General features: G+C 32.8%; 1 protein-coding gene across 1 annotated transcript in view; it reads left to right on the forward strand.

The window, feature by feature from the left end:
• The first annotated feature begins 10,833 nt into the window (after positions 1–10,833).
• Positions 10,834–26,377, forward strand: part of LOC141345406 (tyrosine-protein kinase CSK-like) — a 67,388-nt gene continuing 51,844 nt past the window's right edge. Inside the window, exons 1-4 of the mRNA XM_073850257.1 lie at positions 10,834–10,922; positions 12,242–12,350; positions 13,054–13,300; positions 24,655–24,721. Coding sequence (XP_073706358.1) covers positions 10,834–10,922; positions 12,242–12,350; positions 13,054–13,300; positions 24,655–24,721 — 512 coding nt within the window. The remainder of the gene's footprint in view (positions 10,923–12,241; positions 12,351–13,053; positions 13,301–24,654; positions 24,722–26,377) is intronic.

The raw sequence follows: 26,377 nt of genomic DNA on the forward strand, positions 1-26,377 counted from the left end.
TAAAAATAAAATATAAAAAATAAAGCTTTAAATAGAATCTGAATGAAATATATAGACATTAAAAAACAAAACTAATAAAAACAAAAATTAAGCTTTAAATAAAATCTAAATTAAATATATAGACATTAAAAACAAAACTAATAAAATATTTTTTTTTAAATGAAAGCTTTAAATAAAATCTAAATGAAGTATATATAAACATTAAAAAACTAAAATTAATAAAAATAAAATATAAAAAAATTAAAGCTTTAAATAAAATCTAAATGAAATTTATAGACATTAAAAAACAAAACTAATAAAAATATAATATATAAAAAATAAGCTTTAAATAAAATCTAAATTAAATATATAGACATTAAAAACAAAAACTAACAAAAATGTGTTCGTGTTGGTGTTTGATTTGGCCTTCAGTTTTCTGTGTGCATTATTATGCATGAGATTTTTTTATTTCATACCTTACAATCTTGTAAAATTGCCATTTTAGTGCTATTTTTAATATTTAAGCACTTAAAAACAAGCAAAGCAAAATCCAATAATTGCTATTCTTTCAGAAACAATAAAAGTGATCACTTCCATGTCAAGCATTGCAATGTAAAAGTCAAAAGTAAACAAGAATCGCTGCCAAAAATCTGTTGTTTTCAAAAATTATTAGTTTTAATGCAGTTAAATGCAAGCTTGTGTTTTTTTGCATCAAATGCACAACCATTTTTCAAGCAGCATGCAATATTATTCCAGTCATTTGGTTTATGTTCCTGTCACGTCATGCGGATGCTGGGAATGTTGGGCCGTGGTGACGACACAGCCAGATATCCTTTAACCTGCATGAAAGACGGCTGAATAAGTGATATCGTGCATCATCTTTTGGCTGGTATCTGGTCCTCACCACCCAGCAGAGAGACACAGACATTCACATACAGGCTGAACAAGTCTGACTCTGCTCGGCTGGCATCTGTAATCCTGTCCTGTCTCACTCTGTAATTATCCTTTCCTCACTGTGCCACACATTACATAAACAATTCCACAGCCGTGCACGAACAAACAATGCACATCACACACACACTCACAGATTTACATAAACAGAGCTGCTCCGTCCACAGTTGTGTTTATAATAAACCTCAGCATTGCACACAGTGAATATTGTTAGCTCTGTGATAGATTGCATGTGCTTTTTCTGTTGCGAGTAAATGTAATGCATGCAAATGTACATACTGCATAGTGTAATTGTATTTAAAATTGTTTGTAATGCAACCATACGTGAAATTCAACTTGCGTCGCCAGAAGCGTTTGTATTCTTATGAGTGAGTTTCTTATCTCAGTACTCAAATATGCCAGTGCAGGCATGCATTGTACTGTAGAAATAAACTAACAGCATTATTTATTTATTTTTTTTACTTATATGGGCATGTATGTGACCCTGAAACCACAAAACCAATCTTAAGTCGACTTTTCTTTTATGCCAAAAATCATTAGGGTATTAAGTAAAGATCATGTTCCATGAACCTATTTTGTACATTTTCTACCGTAAATAATTAATTAGTGATATGCATTGCTAAGAACTTCATTTGGACAACTTTAAAGGCGATTTTCTCAATGTTTAGATTTTTTTTTTTTGCACCCTCGCATTGCAGATTTCCAAATAGATGCTTATTTATTCAGCTTTCAGATCATGTATAAATCTCAATTTTTTTTAATAAAATTGACCTTAAAACTGGTTTTGTGGTCCAGGGTCACATGTATGTCACATTATTACAACAAAATTTCTAAAACTTAAAAATATATAGACATGTAAAAAAAATTAACTAATAAAAATATAAAAACAGATTTACTCTACTACTTAAAATCACAATGAAATATATAGACATTAAAACACAAAAACTAATCAAAATGCACAAATAAAAATCTTCAACTAAAATTATAAGGAATATACATATTAAAAAACATGACAAAAAACTGCAACAAAATTACTAAAACTAAAATTAATATGAAAAATATAGATTAAAAAAATAAAACTGATGCAAAAGAAAAATTATAATAAATATAAAATATAAGTGCTGATTTGTGAAGTTTCCTTTTTGTTTCGCAGTGTTTCAGCCTAAAACTTAAACCAAAATTAATATGAAAAATATAGATTAAAAACACCTGATGCAAATGAAAAACAATGAAAAATAAAATAAATATAAAATATAAGTGATGATTTGTGAAGTTTGCTTTTTTTGTAGTTTTTTAGCCTTAAACTAAAATGAATATGAAATATATATAGATTTGAAAACAAATAAACCTCACTGCTTCTGTGCATCAATTCATGTGATTTATTGCTTTTGTGGTCAGTGTGTGTGTGTGTGTGTGTGTGTGTGTGTGTAATAATAGTGGCATGGCTCCAGCACAGTCATATTAGTTTCAGCTTGTAGTTGTTGTTGTCACGCTTGAAGGATTTGCTTCCAGCACAGTTTTTCTTACGGCGCTGGCCTGCTGCGTGTCACCCTGTCGAGCAGGTTTGGCCTTGCGTGTGTATCCGCACGACTCTGTGGGTGTGTGAGAGTGAGTGTGTGTGGGTGTGTGTGAGTGTCAGAGCAGGCATGCAGAATTCTGTGTGTTCTCAGGGTCATCAGTAAACGTGTATTGGTCACAAAGTGTAGATGTAGTGTGTGTGTGTGTGTGTGTGTGTGTGTGTGTGTGTGTGTGTGTGTGTGTGTATGTGTATGTGTGTGTGTGTGTGTGTGTGTGTGGTGTGTGTGGGTATATGTGTGTGTGTGTGTGTGTGTGTGTGTGTGTGTGTGTGTGTGTGGGTGTGTGTGTGTGGGTGTGGGTATGTGTGTGTGTGTGTGTGTGTGTGTGTGTGTGTGTGTGTGTATGTGTATGTGTGTATATGTGTGTGTGTGTGTGTGTGTGTGTGTGTGTGTGTGTGTGTGTGTATGTGTGTGTGTGTGTGTGTGTGTGTGTGTGTGTGTGTGTGTATTAGGGATGTAAAGGTATTGTAAATACCGTCGTACCGCAATAGCAAATTTTTCCGATACTACCTGGTCCCATGACTGGAGAATGGAGCGAACGGGAGGTTGCAGGAACTACAATTCCCATCAGCCCAGGCATGGCCAACATCCTTTGCGCTCTGTTTTCGCTACAGATCCAGTAATGCATAAATGGAAGGTGCTGCTAACAGCGGCGAAGGAAAAGAGATGGAAATGGTCGAAACTAACTCCTGTTTCACACATACTCAGTGCAGTGCGTATGGGTTGCGTATTTTTCCCCGACCCATGTTAACGGATTAGAGCGTTTCACACTGCACGCGTTTGCTGTCCGGCAGTGCGTCCCAGAAGCGGTGCGTTTGCAGCAGTGCAGCGATCGTTTCCACACCGAGTCTAGGGTTTTAAATCGATGTGTGGAAGCATTTCAGTTTCTCTGAAACCTGTCTCTGTCTGAATAAGTGAGTGAGTTTGTGTGTGAGTGAATGAGGTGAGTGTTCTCAAATACTTATTCAGCACATGGGCCAGCTGCAATAAGTAGGCTGCTATTTTTCTTTTTTCTGAGTTTTCAAGAATACTAAATTGAAACTTTATTTTTTTACATGGTTTATTATTTTTTGTTATTAAAATTGAAAAATTGAAGTTCCTGTTTCAAAGTTTACAGATAGATGGCTAATTTGTATGCCATTGATATGTTCAGTGTTCATGTAAACTGTTTAATAAACACTTCTGGCACTTTTTTCGAGTCTCTTCATTAGTTTTGTTTTCCTGTAAATGATTCAATAAATACCGTACCGTGAAGTTTTGATACCGTTACATCCCTAGTATATATATTAGGGCTGGGACACGATTAATCGCGATTAATCGCATCCAAAATAAAAGTTTATGTTAACATACTAAATGTGTGTTTACTGTGTATATTTATTATGTATATATAAATACACACACAAACATGTATATTAAAGTAAACTGAAAATAAAAATTAAATTAAAATAAATAAAATATTTATAATTCTATATATAATCTAAATTAAATACAAATATAACTATCCACACATATAAGTATTTTTAAGGCTATACATGTATGTGTGTGTATTTATATATACATAATAAATATACACAGTAAACACACATTTAGTATGTTAACATAAACTTTTATTTTGGATGCGATTAATCGCGATTAATCGTGTCCCAGCCCTAATATATATATATATATGAGTGTGTGTATATATGTGTGTGTGTGTGTGTGTGTGTGTGTGTGTGTGTGTGTGTGTGTGTGTGTGTGTGTGTGTGTGTGAGTGTGTGTGTGTGTGTGTGTGTGTGGTGATGATATATTACCTTCTTTTGTGCAGGTGTGATAAAAGCTTTGGGGTGTGGAGATACGGAGAGACCTGAGATAACATATTCTGCCTTAGCACGACATCTCTCTCTCTCTCTCTGTGTTTCTCAGTCTCTCTCTCTCTCTCTCTCTCTCTCTCTCTCTCTCTGTGTGTTTCTCAGTCTCTCTCTCTTATGTCATCTCACCATTTGTCCTGCTTTCAGTTGTTTAAACTGTGTCAGTGAAAGTAAAACTCTGATTCTGTTTAGATTCATTCATTGTGATGTTCGTGTCACTGAACTCCATCTATTTTAAACTTATTGCTCATTCTTAGTAATTATAATGATTTGACTAAACAATAAGCTGCCATTAGTAATGCATTACCTAATGATGAGCAATACATCTCTTACAGTGTTTATTCATCTTTGTTATGTTCGTTCATGAAATAAAGCTGCTCATTGTTATTTGATGTCAGCTTAGGTGCATTAAAATATATTATCACATACAACTTTTGATTTTAATATTGCATTAGTACATTCTGAAATTAACTAAGGTTAATTAATGTTTTGCTGTTTAATTTGTGTTAACTTTTTTTATTTATACATTCGTTCATTCATTCATTTCAAATGACTCAATTGATCATGGCTAAAAAGTGGGTTAAAGTTAATAGAAATGCTGAACAGTTACACGGCCCAAAATACACAGCTGTGTCAATTTTAATCTTAAATTATGATTGAATAAAAGTCTCTGTAGCTATTAAAGGTTGTATTTAGATGACATAAGTCATAAGTGTGGACTTGTGAACTTATGTTTATCATGAAATTAAAAAGGGTTATTATATAAAATCAAAATATAGAGCCTAAAATACATTGTATGAGTCAAAATAATATGCCAAAAATCATTACGATATTAAGTAAAGGTGATGTTCCTTGAAGATATTTTGTAAGTTTATTACCGTAAATATATCAAAACTTAATTCATGATTAGTAACATGCATTGCTAAGAACTTCATTTGCACAACATTAAAGGTGATTTTCTCAACATCTAGATTTTTTGCACCCTCAGATTCCAGATTTTCAAATAGTTGTATCTCAGCCAAATATTGTCCTATCCTAACAATCCATACATCAATGGAAAGACATTCATAAAGAACGTTACCTGCTTCGTTTCCGAAAGAATCAGTCATTTGAATGAATCAAGTGAGTCAATGATTCAGTGACTCATTCATAAAGACAGTCATCTGCTTCATTTCCAAAAGAATCAGTCATTAAGATGAATCAGCTAAGTCAAATGATTCAGTAACTCATTCATAAAGACAGTTACGTGCTTCATTTCTGAAAGAATCAGTTATTTGAATGAATCAAGTGAGTCAATGATTCAGTGATTCATTCATAAAGACTGTTATGTGCTTCATTTCTGAAAGAATCAGTCACTTGAATGAATCAAGTGAGTCAATGATTCAGTGATTCATTCATAAAGACTGTTATGTGCTTCATTTCTGAAAGAATCAGTCACTTGAATGAATCAAGTGAGTCAATGATTCAGTTATTCATTCATAAAGACAGTTACGTGCTTAATTTCGGAAAGAATCAGTCACTTGAATGAATCCAGTGAGTCAGTGATTCAGTGACTCATTCATAAAGACAGTCATCTGCTTCATTTCTAAAAGAATCAGTTATTTGAATGAATCGAGAGAGTCAATGATTCAGTGATTCATTCATGAAGACAGTCACCTGCTTAATTTCTGAAAAAATCAGTCACTGGAATGAATCAAGTGAGTCAATGATTCAGTGACTCATTTATAAAGACAGTCATCTGCTTCATTTCTCAAAATATCAGTCATTTGATTGAATCAAGTGAGTCACTGATTCAGTGACTCATTCATAAAGACAATTACCTGCTTCATTTCTGAAAGAATCAGTCATTTAGATGAATCAAGTGAGTCAAATGATTCAGTAATTCATTCATAAAGACAGTCACCTGCTTAATTTCTGAATGAATGAAGTTATTTGAATTAATAAAGTGAGTTAATTATTCAGTGATTCATTAATAAAGACAGTTACGTGCTTCATTTCAGAAAGAATCAAATGAGTAATTTCTCAAAGAATCAAATGAGTCAATGATTCAGTGACTCATTCATAAAGACAGCACCTGTTTCATTTCTGAAAGAATCAGTCATTTAGATGAATCAAGTGAGTCAACTGATTCAGTGACTCATTCATAAAGACAGTAACCTGCTTCATTTCTGAAAGAATCAGTCATTTAAATGAATCAAGTGAGTCAATGATTCAGTGACTCATTCATAAAGAAAATTACCTGCTTCATTTCCGAAAGAATCAGTCATTTGGATGAATCAAGTGCGTCAAATGATTCAGTAACTCGTTTATAAAGACAGTCACCTGCTTCATTTCTGAATGAATCAGTTATTTGAATGAATCAAGTGAGTCAATGATTCAGTGATTCATTCATAACGACAGTTACGTGCTTCATTTCTGAAAGATTCAAGTGAGTCAAATGATTCAGTGACTCGCTCATAAAGACTACTGATGCTTTTAGTTTCATATTAAGACCATCATTTTTTATTCCAGTATAAAAAAACATAAATACTGGTTTATTACCGTTATTTATGCAATGTTAAATCAAAATATCTAAAGCAGAATATGGTAATATCTATGCTTTTCTTGTTTAACAACTCAACAATGCCTTTAAATTAACTTTTGGGAGAAAGTTCTTCTTCTTATTTTTTTTTAATTGCCCCACAGCCCAAATATTTTTGTATTTTCAATACAATGTAGTTATATGTGAATTAAATTAAATTATAAATATGTATTTATATAGTTAAACAGCATTTCATTTTGAAAGTATGTAAAATGATAGTTTGTGGGGAAGTTTTGGGGTTGTATCATGTGTGTGCGTGCGCTTAGTTGGTCAAACAGGTTGTCATGTTGTCATCATGTAAGTATGTGATGAGTTAATGAATGAGTCTTGAGTTAATTGAGTATCTGTTGAATGTCTTGTGTGTCTCAGTGATTGTTGATTATTACAGTGATGCTGTGTCGCCCTCTGCTGGAAACACAAAACACTAACAACCTTTCGGACTGTTTTATGCATGCATTCCTAAAATACTTTACCTATTAAATTGTATATAATTCTTTTGTATTTTCCATTAGAGTAATGGAATTCAGAGGTAAGTGTGTTTAAAATTATTAAAAATTGTGACAACGCAAAAAAATTCTAAATGGTTATAATATTAGACTTGATTGTCTTTATGGAAAATGTCTAATTTGTGACTCTGGACCTGGTCACTAAACCAGTCATAAGGGTTAATTTTTTGAAACTGAGATTTATACATCTGAAAGCTGAATAAATAAGCTTTCCATTGATGTATGGTTTGTTAGGCTAGATATTTGGCTGAGATGCAACTATTTGAAAATCTGCAATCTGAGGGTGCAAAAAAATCTAAATATTGAGAAAATCGCCTTTAAAGTTGTCCAAATGAAGTTCTTAGCAATGCATATCACTAATCAAAAATTAAGTTTTGATATATTTACATGATCATGATCTTTACTTAATATCATATTGATTTTTGGCATAAAAGAAAAATTATAATTCTGACCCATATGTATTTTTGGCTATTGCTACGACTGGTTTTGTGCTCCAGGGTCACGTTTCTTTTGATTAGGGGCTGAAATTATAATCCTGACATGTTCTTGACTGCTTTCCATTAGATTTACCCAGTTATTGTGTCAAAGTTATGATTAAATTAAAAGTGCTTTCACATTCATTGCAATGAAAAGAGTGTTTTGATCATGTAACTCTCACTGAGAATTCAGGTGCTTTAATGTGTTTATTGTTGAATTTCAGATCGTTTCACATCTTTGTCTATTCAGATATATTTAAGTATATATTTGTAGCAATAGCCAAAACTACATTGCACGGGTCAAAATGATCGATTTTTATTTTATGCCAAAAATCATTAGGATATTAACTAAAGATCATGTTCCATGAAAATATTTTGTACATTTTCTATGGTAAACATATCAAAACTTAATTTTTGATTAGTAATATGCATTGGTAAGAACTTCTCAATATTTTGATTTTTTTGCACCCTCAGATTCTGTGAGTTTGTGTTTTTGACCTGTTGCTCTGCTGTATTTTGTAAATTAATCCTATTTTGCAGTTATTTGTGTCAATAGATTTCAATTACAATACATATTTTTAAAGGCCGTTTTCTCAAAATGAGTTTTTTTCTCCTACACTGAGTCATAAATCTCCACTTCAGTAGCACTTACACACACCACACTTTACATTTGTGTTCCTGTCTATATCCTGAAGGTTTTTACAGACGGATTTGTTCATATATACCTTGCTTGATTTTATACGGAATTTTAATTCCCCCAAAGTTGTAATAAAAATAGGTTTACTAAGTATTTTCTGAAGTTTTGAGTGACAAAATGACAAAGTCCCCTCTGTAAAAAAAACCTCACATTTTAGAAAACTTGTAATACAAAAATATTTTGCAATTATCTCAATCAACTTTAAACTTTTAGTTTAAGTTTTAGTAATTTTGTTGATTTTCAGTCGTTTTTTGATTGTGTATATTTCCTTATAATTTAAATTTATAATCAGTCATTTTTATTTGTACATTCTTATTAGTTTTTGTGTTTTAAAGTCAACATATTTCATTGTGATTTTAAATTTTAGTAAATTTGTTTATGTATTTTTATTATTTATTTATTTTTACATATCTATATATTTTATTTTGAATTTATGTAAAGTTTTAGTAGTTTTTATTTATTTATTTTTTTTTCAATTTTAATTTTATTTCCCCACAATTTTAATGTTGCATCCTGAAGGTTTTTACAGAGGGATTTGTTCATGTATCATTTGCTTGATTTGATACATTTTATTCCTCAAAAAAATGTAAAAAAAAAAAATAATAATAAATTCTGAATTACGGAGTGACGAAATGAGATCCCCCTCATTTGCATATTTAAACCTAACATTTTAGAAAACTGATAATACAAACATTTTTTTTCCAATAATCAATCAACTTTAAACTTTTAGTTTAAGTTTTAGTAATTTTGTTGATTTTTAGTCATGTTTTTGAATGTGTATCTTATATCCTTATAATTTAGGTTTATAATTATTATTATTATTATTTTTTTTTCAATTTCATTTTATTTCCTCACAATTTTAAAGTCATATCATGAAGGTTTTTACAGAGGGATTTGTTCATGTATCATTTGCTTGATTTTATACATTTTATTCCCCAAAAAACTGTAAAAAAAACTTTTTTTTTTTCTGAATTATGGAGTGACAAAATGAGATCCCCAAAATTCCTTCTGTAAAAACGTTTGACTCTAATATGTCAAAAAAATTAAACAAGAATTTTGAAACGGACTTCATCCAGTTTTTAGATTTTTGTACTTTGAAATCTATGCAAATTAGTGCATATTTCATTAATAAATGGCTCATTTGCATATTTAAACCTAACATTTTAGAAAACTTGTAATACAAAAATCTTTTGCAATTATCAATAATCAATCAACTTTAAACTTTTAGTTTAAGTTTTAGTAATTTTGTTGATTTTTAGTTTTTGTTTTTGAATGTGTATCTTTCCTTATAATTTAGGTTTATAATTATTCATTTTTATTTGTACATTTTTATTAGTTTTTGTGTTTTAAAATAAATATATTTCATTGTGATTTTAAATTTTAATAAATTTATGTATTTTTATTATTTATTTATTTTTATATATTTTATTTTGAATTTATTTTTAAGTTTTTGATTTTTTTTTGTTTGTTTTTTTCCATTTAATTTTATTTCCTCACAATTTTAAAGTCGTATCATGAAGGTTTTTACAGAGGGATTTGTTCATGTATCATTTGCTTGATTTTCTACATTTTATTCCCCAAAAAACTGTAAAAAAAAATATATTTTTGACAAAATGAGATCCTTAAAATTCCTTCTGTAAAAACTTTTGACTCTAATATGTCAAAAAAAAATTAAATAAGAATTTTGAAACGGACTTCATCCAGGGTTTAGATTTTTGTACTAGAAATGAATGCAAATTAATGTATATTTCATTAAATAATTGATAATTTGCATATTTAAACCTAACATTTAAAAAAAAAAAATTGCAATTATCAAAGTAATCAATCAACTGGGTAAGGACATAACTATTTATTGATTTCAGTGTCTCATCTAACAAGGAACGTTCTTCTAGTAATATTAACAGAATGTTTGCTCAAAGTGATCTGTTTGATCCTGTTCGTAGGTGTGTTTTTCTCTAATAAATCACTGTAATAAGTCTCTTCCCCGTCGCTGCTGTTCCTCTCTGTCACCAGAAGGTGTCGCAAAGCTCTAAAATGTCAATCTGTGATCAGTCGAACTGAACAAAACGTTTCATTTTATTGATCAGCCACCGTCGAACCTTGACACAGTGCATTTCTGAACTCCATCATGTGGTGAAAGTTATCGATTTCTATTCAGATTTGAAGCTTTTCAGTGACTGAGCCCCCTGACGCCGCGGTGTGGCGTGGAGTTTTCGCGCATGCGCAGAAGCTCCGCTGGAAGCCCAAGAGTGTTTCAGGAGTCGAGCGATTCCACTCCAGCGCTGCTTCCGCGTTCGGCCAACGTCACGTGATAAATAAGCCTATGATTGGTTTCGATTATTTTAATGGCTATGTGGTTACCTTATATGTGACCCTGGACCACAAAACCAGTCATAAGGGTCCATTTTTTGAAATCGAGATTGATATGATATCTGAATAAAATAAGCTTACCATTGACAATATTTGGTCGAAACACAACTATTTGAAAATCTGTAATCTGAGGGTGCAAAAAAATCTAAATACTGTCAAAATCACATTTAAAGTTGTCCAAATGAAGTTCTTAGCAATGCTTATTACTAATCAAAAATTAGGTTTTGATATATTTATGGTAGGAAATTTACTAAATAGGTTTATAAAATATGAACATGATCTTTAATTAGTGTCTTAATGATTTTGGGCATTAAAGAAACGATGTATTTTTGGCTGTTGTTACAAATATACCCATGCTATTTAAGATTTTGAAGGTTTTGTGGTCTAGGGTCACATATTAAATCTTTCATAGAACATATTTAGAGTTTAGAATGAGAATGATTTAAAATGTATGTTTTTCATTTATTTCATTAAATTTTCAGATTTAATGAAAACCATTAAATCAAAACTATTAAATCAAATATTTGAAAATATTAACATATTGTCATTAGCATTTACTACAAATTTGCAGGTTCTTTATCCATGAATGTAAATCTAATTAGTGTAGCTAATAGCTATAGCATTATTTTTTATAATACATGAGAAATTTGGAGCAATATTTTCTGACATTAATTATTTTTTAAATTTAAAAATTATTATTATATGAAATATAAATAATACACATTACAAATCAAATACCCAGGACTGCCAGGGGATACAAAATAAATTATACATTAAATAATTACCTGAAAGTAGTTATATGTATGGACATATTTTATAGCTTTCTTATTTTTCATGTTCTTTTTTTGTTGTTGTTTTTGAAGAAAAAAAACGTGCTTACAATATTTCGATTTGTGTATTTGATTTGTGACATTCAAAGCAAATTTAAAATTAAAAACTGAGTGAAAGACAGCTCCAAAATAAACAAAATATGGTTTCTTGATACGAACCATAAAAATGTAGTCTACATGATACATGAAAAATTATAATTCTTTATTTTCGTTTGAATTTTTTTTTTTCTTAATAAGACACACAGAAAAACTTTTCCCAAAATTTTTCCCAAATCCCAAACAATCTCGAGAATGCAGATAAACGCAACGCGTCTCATGCGTGACGTCACGGAGCTGCAGTGAACCGGAGTGGACGCGCTAGAAGCTCGAGCGCCGCGTCGAAGCGCAGCGACATTTTCATCTCATTTCATTTCCTCTTCATCCACAGGCCCGATTCGGACTTTCTGATCTCAAACCCACAACAACTGGATGCTCGGACTAAACCGGAGCTTGGAGCAGCAGAAGAGAAGCAGACGCTCGTGCGCGATATTCGCTGGGTGAGTCTCAGATCATCGAGACGTTTAATGCATCTATCATCTGATCACATTTCACATTGATTATTGACCGATTGCTGTCAGCTGATCGCCAGTGTTCTTCCTTCTGCGCGTTGTGTGTTCGTGCTCGTGCATTAGTGATTTCTCACTGCGTTTCTGCTGATTGCATATGAAGATCCAGATGCGTCTGAAGACTGCAGCGCGTTTATTAAAGCTGCTGATCACAGGTGATGTGCATGTGGAGTTTTGCAGGCGTGGTTCTTTAAACATCTGAGATCACAGATGCATATAATTGATCTTTATTTATCATGCACGACTAATTTGCATAAACATACAGTTGTGGCTTTGATATTTTTTTTCTTGTTGAGCTGATGTTGCTGTTGCATCTGCTTGTTTTACTATGATACACTGTGGTGTTTTAATATATCTGAATGATTAGTATAGTCATACATCATTGCATTTACATGCAAAATGATATTATTGTGGTATCTGTTTAAAAACATGACATTATTATGATATGCCATCTATAATATTGCCATATTATATAGTAGGTTTGATTTAGAATAATAAGGAATTATCCCTCATTCATGTCGGTGGCAAAAAGAGTACCAATTTACCAAAGTTCATGAGTAGTACTATATCTATACAACGTTTATAAGCTATAATATTTGCATGCCTATACAAAATGCTTTGGAAAATACCATAGTCCAAAAAACCCGATGACGATGCTATTGAGCATGTTGTGAAAAGAGGTGAGGAGATCCGGCCTCAGGAGTTTAAAGAGCCAGACAGCAGCATGCGAGGAGACCGTCTGTCACGTCTGCCACCGGACGCCCGTGTGCCAAGATACCCGACCTGGACGAGCTTTTGGAAACGCACATGTCTGATTGCAGACGGCTTGAGGAGACACTTGCTCATTCAGCAGGGTTTCCAAAGCCATGCCGAACCAAAGTGTGCCTTTTTTTGGAGGCATGGAAAACATAAATTTTTAAGGCAAGACGCTGCAAGTGAATAGAGATATTAAACAATATATATCACCATGCTGTCCTCTGTAGGTTTAAGTGGTTTTGTAAATATATATTGGCATCTGAACATTGGATAAAGCCAGATTCATAATTCTTTGAAGTACTGCTGAATTGTATAAACTCATTTTGAGAAAAAGGCCTTTAGAAATATGTAAATTTAATCTACAGATGTGAATAGATGAAGTACAATAATAAAACACAAGAATGAAATATGAACAAACCCTTCAGTAAAAACATTAAGAATACAGGGAGGAATAAACCTCTGTGTTTGTAAGTACTACTGAAGTAGAGAAAAAACTTTAAATATATGCAATTTCACCGCGTTTTTATAAAAAATAAAGCAGTTATAAAAATCAGGGTAAATGATATATGAACAAACCCTTCAGTAAAAACCTTCAGAATATAGAGAGGGGAAAAACTGTTATTTTTGGTGCTGCTGAAGTGGATAAACAAACAAATTTTGAGAAAAAGGCCTTTAGAAATATGTAAATTTAATCTACAGATGTGAATAGATAAAGTGCGATAATAAAACAGGCGAATTATATATGTACAAACCCTTCAGTAAAAACCTTAAACATATAGGGAGGAATAAACCTCTAAGTTTTTGTGTTTCTAAGTGCTGAAGAAGTGGAGAAAAAACTCATAGACCTTAAATATATGGATTTGCAGCACGTTTTTATGAAAATAAATAAATAAAGCAGTTTTATAAATCAGTGTGAATGAAATATGAACAAACCCTTCGGTAAAGACCTTCAGGATATTTAAGTTTTTGTGTTTGTAAGTACTACTGAAGTGGAGAAAAAACTCATGGACTTTAAATGTATGCAATTTCACCACGTTTTTATAAAAAATAAAGCAGTTATAAAAATCAGTGTAAATGATATATGAACAAACCCTTCAGTAAAATCCTTAAGAATATAGGGAGGAATAAATCTCTAAGTTTTGGTGTTTGTAAGTGCTACTGAAGTGGAGGAAAAAACTCATGGACTAAAAAAAATTCATGGAAGTTTTACCGCGTTTTTATAAAAAATAAAGCAGTTATAAAAATCTGTGTAAATGATATATAAACAAACCCTTCAGTAAAAACCTTCAGAATATAATGAGGGGGAAAACTGTAAGTTTTGATTTATGCAAGTGCTGTTGAAGTGGATAAACAAACTCATATTGAGAAAAAAGCTTTTAGAAATATGTACATTTAATCTACAGATGTAAATAGAAAAAGTGCAATAATAAAACAGGCGAATGATATATGAACAAACCACTCAGTAAAAATCTTCAGAATATAGAGAGGAATAAATCTCTAAGTTTTGGTGTTTGTAAGTGTTACTGAAGTTGAGAAAAATCTCATAGACTTGAAATATATGCATTTTTACCACATTTTTATGAAAAAAAAAAAATTGAAATAATTGTGAATTATATATGAACAAACCACACAGTAAAAATCTTCAGAATATAGAGAGGAATATAACTCTAAGTTTTTGTGTTTGTAAGTGCTGCTTAAGTGGATAAATAAACTCATTTTGAGAAAAAGGCCTTTAGAAATATGTAAATTTGATCTGCAGATGCGAATAGATAAAGTTCAATAATAAAACAAGCGCATAATATATATGAACAAACCCTTCAGTAAAAACCTTCAGAATATAGAGAGAAATAAATCTATAAGTTTTGGTGTTTGTAAGTGCTACTGAAGTGGAGAAAAAACTCACAGCCTTTACTGATATGCATTTCCACCACGTTTTTATGAGTAAAAAAAACAATAATATAAATCAGCGTGAATAATTTATGAACAAATCCCTCAGTAAAAGTCTTCAGAATATGGAGAGGAATAAAACTGCAAGTTTTGGTGTATGTAAGTGCTGCTGAAGTGAAGGAAAAACTTTTAAAGTTATGAGTTAGAATTAAAAATCTACAGGTGCAAAAAGATAAAGTGCAATAAAACAAGCCCTTAAAGTGAATTTTGCATGTTTTGGAATGACATGTTATGCAAGCAAAATAGACCTCAAAAATCTTAACTGGCCAGTTCATGAACAAACACTGTGTTTGCCTGTAGTTTCTTGCATTAAAATTCATAGGCGTTTCTGTAGTCTAGTTGGTCATATATAAATGGTTTGCGAGCGTAATCTAATCTACAGATTATTGCAGGAATCATGACTGTGAAAACCTTGTGATCTGTGGATCTGATCTGCTGTAGCTACATGTTTAAATCTTGTGAGGAACATCTCAGACGCGTCTGAGTTTCATCAGTGACAGTGTCTTTAGTCTCTTCAGCATCATAAGAACACATTTTGTTTGAAGGCTCTGATATGTTTGTGGAGCTGCAGTGTTTGTAGAGAGACCTTTGATTCTCTGATGTGGCTGATGTGGATTGCATTGATTAAACTCCATTAGTTTTTAGGATTCACGTACGTTCAAACCCCTGCGGGCTTTAGCGCTCTATGTGATTGACAGGTAGATTGCAGCAGGCCGGTTCAGTCGGATCTGGTCCGTTCAGTTTATTGATGTGCTGTCACCTTTACTTTTTGAACGGCTGACGCTCAGAAAAGCCTGTTGTTGATGTTTTGCTGCTTAAAGCTGTCATGGAATGTGTTTGGATGTTTAAATCACACTTCAAATGTCTGAATGGTGTTTACTTTTAGAAAAATAAGAAAACGTTCATGCATCTTTCTTGGCTTGTTCAGTTTAAAATGCAATAGATGTGTTGAAGATAAAGTCAGTCAGTACTGTGTTTGTTTGTGGTTAGTTAGTGGCTGATGTTGGTGGCTATTGATAGCATTCTATGAAAATCACCACAAAACCAGCAAATGAAGCCTCTGTTCACACTGAGATGCTGTTTTGATCCAGAAAAAGCTAAGATTTTTGAAAATGCTTTCTCAAGTGCTTTAGTTTATAGTTTATTTGGCATGAAATAACTTATGCCTGGACCACAAAACCAGTCACAAGGTTTTGAATACCTCATCTGAAAGCTGTATAATCAAGCTTTCCATTGATGTCTGGTTTGTTAGGATAGAACAGCATTTGGCCGAGATACTATATGAAAATCTGAAATCTGAGAGTGCAAAAAAAAAAAGCAAAAAAAGTTCTTAGCAATGCATATTACTAATCAAAAATTAAGTTTTGCTATATTTACAGTAGGAAATTTACAAAATATATTCATGGAACATGATCTTTACTTAATATCATAATGATTTTTGGCATAAAAGAAAAATCGAAAATTTTGACCCATACAATGTATTTTTGACTATTGCTACAAATATACCTGTGCTACTTAGGACTGGTTTTGTGGTCCAAAAAAAAAGCAAGAAAATGCAAGTGTGCAGGAAGTGGTGGAAGGACCATGAGGGCTTATTTAAAGTCTCCACCTAAACCACATTTATTTTTTACAAAATTACAAATTGGATATATTTGAGAATGCTGTTTTTGTATCTTAGTGTTAAGTGTTTAATAAAAATAAAATAAAGATGAATGTCACTTTGTACAATCAATTTTATATTATTGCAGATGACAGAGATTTTACTTATTACTTTTACTTATTGCAATAAGTGCAATAAAACACATTTGAAGATCATTTTGCATGTTTTCTATCCACTAGTCTGAAAGAAGACATGATATGGAAGCAAAGTAGACCCCAAAACTCTAAATTGGTCAGTGCATAAAAAAGCCTGTAGTGTAAAATCATGGAAAATTCTAAAAGAAGTCTACTTAATACATTCGTAAAATTTCTTAGTTATCCTTTTGTCCAATGGAAAGATTCAATAGATGTTGGTTCTTCATGCAATAATCAATGCCAAGTAGAGAAGCTTTATATTTAAGAGTGTGGAGGCAGTCTAAAAGATGCTGAGACCTTCAGCATATTGAAGAAAAGTGACATTAGTGAAGAGGAAAGACTCTGCGCTTGATGTTTGATCTGATAAACCGCCTTCACATCTTTATGAGAGCGACTTCATTGAACCTTGGAGCAGATTCAGAGCTTCTAGTGGATTTGTGGGACGTTTTATTGTTGTGGACTTTGGAGCTCTTGTGCTGTGTTGTTCTGATAAATGAATTAAATCTGTACTGATGTTGAGGAGAATTAACACTGACTTCACTGTTGGACTAAATTCTGATTGGATCAGTTTAATGTGAGCGGAATGCCTGAAGAGTTCATGATGGGTTTGTTCATTGTGGTCTATCATATAAACATCTGCAGTGATGCATCTGAAATAAGCTTTTACCTCCAAAGACAATCTGTTCAAAAACATATATGTGCTGATACATACCTCTGATACTCTCAAGCTCAAAAGTTGTTTTACATCTTAGTTTTTATTTTTTTTTAACCCATTGAACCCATGACTCTGGTGTTGCTTTTCACGCTCAACAACACTGAGTTGCATGTTGACGTGTTTCTGAAATGTGAAATATGGATGGAAGTAGGGCTGTGCAATTAATCGAAATTCAGTTTCGATTTCAGCTTTAAACAATCATGAAAATGCAGTAATTGAGATTAAGCGATTATTGCACCCCACTCCGCCACTTTCCAGTGGTAATTTCACATTGCAAATCAGCAAAATCAAGTAACGTGACTTTCATAAAACAAGACATGCTTGATTTATTAATGTTTTTTTTTTTATGTTGTTTTTAAAAGCGAGAAAGAGAACTTGCGCTGTTCGGTGTTTGCGCTCAGAGACGGAGCAGAACACAGACATGAAAAGTTATCTTTTAGCTCAAGGTGCATGCATAAATGGTCAAATAAATGCAAAAATATTTCAAAATGAGGCGTTTGGTGATTATTCATGTAAACCCTTGTCAGTTGTGTTAAATGATCATAAACAATTCAGAATGAAAATAACAGTATATTGGATCCGTGTGGCTCTTAAAGCGGCAACAAATAATATGTGACCCTGGAGCACAAAACCAGTCTTAAGTCGCTGGGGTATGTTTGTAGCAATAGCCAAAAATACATTGCATGGGTCAAAATTTTTGATTTTTCTTTTATGCCAAAAATCATTAAGAAATTAAGTAAAGTTCATGTTCCATGAAGATTTTTTTGTAAAATTCCTACTGTAAACATATCAAAATGTAATTTTTGATTAGTAATATGCATTGTTAAGAACCTAATTGGGCAACTTTAAAGGTGATTTTCTCAGTCTTTTTGATTTTTTTGCATCCTCAGATTTCTGATTTCAAATAGATGTATCTCAGCCAAATATTGTCCTATCCTAACAAACCATACATCAATAAAAAGCTTATTTATTGAGCTTTCATATGATGTATAAATCTCAGTTTTGTCAAATTTAACCTTATGACTGGTTTTGTGGTCCAGGGTCACATATTCCTTCTGCCGTCTCTTTGCTTAATATTAATAAAGCATAAAAATACAAAGAGAAAAATCACTCACTGCTCTTGAATGAAGGACTTTTGTAGTTTTAATAAGAAACAAAGCATGTTTAATTCTTAGTGTAGACGCTTTTTTTTTTTTCATTCAAATAATTACATTCAATTTCTGTCGTAGGTTGTTAGACTACTTTTGACTTACCTTTTTTATTTGTATCTTTTTTAAATTGATCACAAATATAAATTTTTGGACCCAGTCATAATCGTGTTAAATAATCGTGATTACAGTATTGACCAAAATAATCATAATTATGATTTTTGCCATGATCAAGCAGCCCTAGATTGAAGCTGAACATGTGTTCATGTTTGTATGTTTTATATTCCACTAACAGAAAAGTAAGTATTACCATGTTGTTTTTGGAGTATGCACAGTAGTTGAGATACATGGCCTTGGTATATAAAGTTCTATATGTAACACAGCATGTTACTGTAAGCATCTCTCAGTTATTTAAGTGTTTTGGGATTGATTTTCCCAAAGCCGTGTGAGAGATTTCATCACGTCTTGAGTTTTTGGGTCACACCTAGATGAGACTGAACCTGCGCTGCTTGTGCTTGTGACCCAGATCTGAGCTTCACCGCTATCCTGCTGTCAAGATATGATATGAGTTACTGTGATCAGAGGTCATGATTATGTGTATATTGCTTTACACAATGCTTATTGCTTCAGAGCAGATTTACTGTAAATACTGCATCTGAAAATGAACATACACTGCCGCTCAAAAGTTGATCAGTAGCTTGTAATGTTTTTCAAAGAAGTCTCTTCTGCTCATCAAGGCTGCATTTATTTGATCAGAAATATAGAAAAAAGCAGTAATATTGTAAAATGTTATTACAATATAAAATAATGCCTTTTATTGTAATATACTTTAAAATGTAATTTATTTTGTGATGCAAAGCTGGATTTTCATCAGCTATAGTGTTGAGTGTTCAATAATAATAAAATAAAGATGAAGATCACTTTGCCCAATCAATTTTACATTACTGTAGACAGAAATTTTACTTATTACTTTTACTTGTAGCAATAAGTGCAATAAAACACACTTGAAAAGTATTTTGCACGCTTTCTATCCGCTAGTCTGAAAGATGACATGATATGGAAGCAAAATAGACCCCAAAACTCAAAATTGGTCTGTGCATAAAAAAAAAAAAACACTGGGTTTGTCTGTTGTGTCTTGCTGCTGAGAAATGATACGAGTTACTGTGATCAGAGGTCAAAGTATTAATTTCTTTCAAAAGTCTTTTCTGCTTATCAAGGCTGCATTTATTTGATCGGAAATATAGAAAATATCAAAAAACAGTAATATTGCAAAATGTTATTACAATATAAAATAATGGCTTTTATTGTAATATACTTTAAAATGTAATTTATTTCGTGATGCAAAGCTGAATTTTCAGTCTTAAGTGTCACATGATCCTTCAGAAATCATTCTAATATGCTGATTTATTGAAATTATTAATGTTGGAAACAGTGCTGCCAAATGTTTTTTTGAAACCTGTGATACTTTTTTCAGGATTCTTTGATGAATAACAACTTAAAAATAACATTTATTTAAAATATAAATCTTTTTAAGACAATTTAACACATCTTTGGTAAATAAAAGTATTAATTGATTAAAAAAAAAAAGAATACAAATTTACTGACCCCAAACTTTTGAACACTAGTGTATGTTAAAAAAAAAAGTATTTTAAATAAATGCTGTTCTTTTTTTTTTTAAACATTTTTATTGATCAAAGAATCCTGAAAAAGTATCACAGGTCCAAAAAAATACTAAGCAGCACGACTGTTTTCAACATCGATTATAAATCGGCATATTAGAATGATTTCTGAAGGATCATGTGACACTTAAGACTGGAATAATGATGCTGAAAATGACGCTTTGCATCACAGGAATAAATTATATTTTAAAGTATATTAACATCAAAACCATTATTTAATATTCTAATAACATTTTGGAATATTACTGTTTTTTTCTGTATTTTTAATCAAATAAATGCAGCCTTGATGAGCAGAAGAAACGTATTTTCAGAACCATTACAAATCTTCCTGATGTAAAACCTTTGAGCAGCAGTGGAGGTGTAAAGACGTACTATAGTATAATCATGCAGCCTAATATTTACATTGTCATGTGTCACAGTGCATTGCTCTTCACACATGCACAGACATGTTATTAGCATGGTCAAAGGGCTGTAGTGAGACCATGATAGTGTTATGTTGCCAGTTGAGTGGTACATCAGTGTTGTGGCAGACGTCCATGTGTGTTTTTCTACAGCTGCCTTGTGTTTGTGTGTGTGTGTATGTGTGTGTGTGTCCAGTAGAATAGCAGCATTGTGGCCTGTTGACCGGACATGAACGCAGTGGGCGCCTCCATCTGCTGAGCGCATGGACAACCGTATTGCTCCGGAGAGAGTCTTTTAGTCTAATACACTCTCAGTCTCCTCAGGTGGTCTCATGTGATGCTCTCCAGTTTTGGTTTTTGGTCAGTGGTTTGCAGAGTTAGGGAAAGTTACTTTTAAAAGTAATGCATTACAATATTGAGTTACTCCCTAAAAAAGTAACTAATTACTGCGTTGTGTTACTTTTGCGTTACTTTTTAAATCTGGGCAGGGCTTGCTTGTTTGTTTTTAATATAAAAGTTCTATTTTTGTCAAATGTAAAAGCTGTTTTACAGCAAAAGCCTCAGGCTTAGAGAAAAGTAAATTGATGTCTGTACAGTAGACCACAGAAGAACAAATGTCTACTCTTCAGCAATATATATATTTTTTTTTATTATCTTGAGTAATCTTTGCTTAGTTGTATGGATGAATTGGATCATCAAAGATCAGCAGCAAAGACATCGGTTAAAAAAATGGGATTAAATACATAAAAAATATTTGTATTATTTAACATTTAATTATTGCAGGTTTGCTTTGAATTTCAGTGTTTTTATTCATTTTGAAGAACACTGGATCAGTTTTTTAGTGAGTGAGATGAATTAATGCATGTTCACATTTATTCTAGAACTAAAGGAACATCTTACTCTTGATTTCTCTCAACATGGGGACAGGAGAGCTTTTAATCAATAAATGAGGGGAAAAGTGACTGGCGTTACATATTTGAAAAACTAACTCAGATATTTTCTTGCCAATTAAAAAGTAATGTGTTACTTTACTAGTTACTTGTAACTTGCGTTACTTGTAATGCGTTACCCCAACACTGGTGGTTTGTCATTAAAGGTACAGTATTTAATATAGAAAGCTAGTGGTTGAAATGAATACTGCAGTGCAAATACAGAATATTGGAGAGTTGTATCTCCTCCTCAGATTCGATGCTCAAGCGGGTTGCCAGATTGAAAACACTCAACAGGACCATTCACTAACGTGATGATTTGGTTGTAGAGCTCTTTAGATGGAATGATGCTTGCTTTCATGACTGCAGTATGCTGCATTTTTACAAACTGGCAACCTGGGGTGTTGAAATACTATTGGCTGAACTGGCAGTGGACGGAGTCACATAAAGCAAACCAAAAACAGATATTCCGACACAGAACACATTTCAAAGCAGATCACTGACTACAATTTTTTTTCTTCGTAGAAACAAGTATATGAACTTAATATGTTTCCTAAATATCTGCAAACAAATTAAGGCATTATTATGCTTTACTACAGCCAAAAAATGACATGCAGTATCTTTAATGAAAGCAGAGACTGTTGCAAGAACAGAACAAGAGCTGCTTTCTTTCAGGCACATTGTTTTGATAAAGTGAGTTAAAGGGACTGTTTAACACACAAATCAGCATTCTGTCATCATTTTAAATACTCACCCTTGTGTTGTTCAAACCTGTATGATTTTCTTTCTTCTGCTGAACACAAAAGAAGGCGTTTTGCCTCAGTTTTTGGTCATACAGTGAGTTTGAACATTCTCTCAAAAATCTTCTTTTGTGTTTTAAAGAAGAAAGAAAGAAAGACAAACAGCTTTGGAGCAAGGACAACTTTTATTCCTTGGATGAACTGCCTCTTTAATGGAAAATTAAAGTAGTAAGAGAAATTCATTTTGAATCATTTTGCATGGTGTGTTACTGAGAAATGACTTTTTATACAGAAATCCTCACCATCTGCACAGAGTGATATGATCAATGACATTCATTTTGTTTTTGGACAGTCACGATTTATGTCATAACAGTGTTTTTCTTTTTCTTTTTTTTTCAAAAAGCTAACATAATATTGAAGTTTAGATGAAAAAGGCATAAGTACAAACCTACACTAGTTTTTTTGCCAACTGCAAATGTCAAATGTAACAATTTATTAGTTGGAGCCACAAAACATACTGGGCCATGAAAAGGCTGATACTGGAAGAAAAGTTTGTTAAGAACCAACATGTAAAAGACTATTAAGCAATCTTTAATACTTCTTGAGTTAGAAGCCTGCAAACTTTGGGAAAAGATCATGAAAAGTGCTTCTGTCCCATTTTTGAACCGTCACCATTGGCATATAATGCAACAAAGATTACTAAAGTCAACAGATTTTACTTGTATAAATTGTAATCTCTGTGTACAAATAATATAATGACACTGCCGTCTTTCTAAAGGCATTTAATAAAAATGGCAAATTTAACAATTTATTAGTTGGAGCCACATTGAGATCCCAATATCTCTGGAAAAAAATATATTGGGCCTTAAAAAGGGTGATACTGAAAGAGAAGTTTGTTAAGAACCAACATATAAAAGACTATTAAGCAATCTTTAATACTTCTCGAGTTACAAGCCTGCAAACTTTGGGAAAAGATCATGAAAAGTGCTTCTGTCCCTTTTTTGAACTGTCACTATTGGCATATAATGCAACAAAGATTGCTAAAGTCAACTGATTTGACTAAAATACATAATAATCTCTATGTATACATAACATAATGAGACTGCCATCTTTTTAAAGTCATTTTATCGTCCTGTACTTTGGCTCCAAATCTAAGGCGAAAATTGTCATTCTGACCCCCCTCTACAAAATAGTGGATTACTCCGTAAATATACATCAATGACATGTAATAATTTGGCTTTCATCACTATTTATGTTTGTCTTTCATCAGAAAAAAAATTAACAAACTCTTAAATTTTAGCTAGAGAAGTTTCTGAATTTTGGTTGATTTGACCCAGTTTTGATGTTGTTTGTGCTGGTTTTGTGTTGATTTTATGGTTTACTTTTCTCTGTATGTCGTTTTTGTGTTTCTGATTTCTGTAATCAGTAAGAGTGTAAATGCAAAGAAAGCAGAATATTCAGGTTTAGATGAAAAAAGAATAAGTACTAGCCTACACTTGTTTTTTGCCTAAAATGTAAAATTTAATATATTAGTTGGAGCCATATTGAGATCTCAATATCTCTGGAAACAAAACATACTGGGCCATGAAAAGGCTGATACTGGAATAAAAGTTTGTTAAGAACCAACATGTAAAAGACAGTTAAGCAATCTTTAATACTTCTTGAGTTAGAAGCCTGCAAACTTTGGGAAAAGATCATGAAAAGTGCTTCTGTTCCATTTTTGAACTGTCACCATTGGCATATAATTCAACAAAGATTACTAAAGTCAGCTGTTTTTACTAAAATACATAATAATAATAAGACTGCCATCTTTTTAAAGTAATTTTATCGTCCTGTAATTTGGCTCCAAATCTAAGGTGAATATTGTCTTTCTGACCTCCCTCTACAAAATAGTGGTTTTCTAAATATACATCAATGGCATGCAATATTTTGGCTTTCATCACCATTTAGAACACTTGTTTTTTTTTTTCAGAAAACAAAACACAATTTTAACTAGAGAAGTTTCTGAATTTTGGTTGATTTGACCCAGTTTGAATGTTGTTTGTGCTGGTTAAGTGTTGATTTTGTATTTTGCATTTTGCATGTCTCTGTTTGTCGTTCTTGTGTTTCTGATCTCTGTAATCCAGTGAGACTCTTCAGTGTGAACGCACAGAAAGCAGAAGCCGTCATACGGTCCTCTAGGGATCGTCACAGGTGTGTGAACAGGATGCAGAGTTGTGAGAACCTGCATTAGAAACGCTAACGCTGCGGTCAGTGTTTTATTTCCAGCAATGATGTCATGTCGTCAGCTCGTTTGCATCGGCGGTTCCCGTGTTTTTGCTCACACTAAAGCTGTTCATGCAGAGCTGCTCTATTCAAATGTCCTGAGATGATCCAGCCGTTCATTTGAACTAATCAGCTGAAGATAACGCTCCATGACTGGCCGCTGAAGGTCACTTCCGTCTCACGGGACGGACGCTCTTAATCTCTCTCCGTCTCTCAGCTGATCGACTTGTCTGTGCAGTGAAGGTTCAGTGTTGTGTAGTTTCTCCTGCATGATTCTCTGCTGACTCTTTTTGTTTTTGGTGGAGTTTGTCATCGTCTCGTGTTTAAACATGTTCCAGCTGCTGCGTTGGAGAGAAATCGCTTTTGAGTCTCTCAGTTCGAAAGAAAGACAGATTGGGATTTGTCCTCTTAAAAAAAGTTGTGCATCTCTGAAGGAGATTGATTTGTGTATCTGAGGTGCATCATAAAGCTTTCGGATGTTTGCTGGATCTCTTTGGGTTCCGTTTTTGTGTTGTGGTTGAAGGAATAGTTCAGCCAAAAATGGAAATGTGCTGAAAATGTGCTTCCCCTCAGGCCATCCAACTACTAGGATGAGTTTGTTTCTTCATCAGATTGGAGAAATGTGTCATTCCATCACTTGCTCACTTTAGCGAATGGGTGCCGTCAGAATGAGAGTCCAAACAGCTGATAAAAACATCACAATAATCCACACCACTCCAGTCCATCATTTAACATCTTGAGAAGACAAAAGCTGAAACAAATCCATCATTAAGATGTTTTTAACTAAAATATGAGTCCATAATCCAAAATAACACTTCCTCCAGTGAAAAAGTGGCCTGGTCTGAATCAGGAGAGAAATCTGCACAGATCAAGGAGCGTTTACAAGCCGAAACACCTTTAAACAAACATGTGGCTGGATTTTAATGTGAAAGACTACAGGAGATGGATTTACACTGGATTATGAATTTTTGAGTTAATTTTTTTTTTATTTTTTTAGTGATGGATTTGTTTCAGCTTTTGTCTTCTCAAGATGTTAACTGATGGACTGGAGTGGTGTGGATTATCGTGATGATTTTATCAGCTGTTTGGACTCTCATTCTGACGGCACCCATTCACTCCAGAGGATCCATTGCTGAGACAGTGATGGAATGCTGCATTTCTCTAAATCTGATAAAGAAACAAAGTCATCCTAATCTTAAGGGTAAGTACATTTTCAGCTAATTTTAATTTTTTGCTGAACTGTTCCTTTAACTGGAGTTCTCTGATCTGCTTTCATTCGATGGTTTTTAATGCAGATTGTAGAGAGATTATATCCTCCATCTCCAGTGTCAAGGCTTTATCTGAAGTCTCTAGGGACGAAGAAACAGATACTTTCTCTGACCTTCTTCGGTTTCATCTTTAACCTTGACGCACCACTTCAGATGTTGATAATCCAGTCTTAGCGTCTGATTGTTATTGTGTTTTATTGTGAGCGTCTCAGAACTCGAATGCATATTTGCACAACTTTTTGCAGATGAAATCTCTTCCTGGGAATCAGTGGAGCTTCAGAGAAAGAGAAACAGAGTGTAAAGGTGTTTAAAGGAG

Source organism: Garra rufa, chromosome 11, assembly GCF_049309525.1.
Source record: "Garra rufa chromosome 11, GarRuf1.0, whole genome shotgun sequence".
NCBI classification, from domain to species: Eukaryota; Metazoa; Chordata; class Actinopteri; order Cypriniformes; family Cyprinidae; genus Garra; species Garra rufa.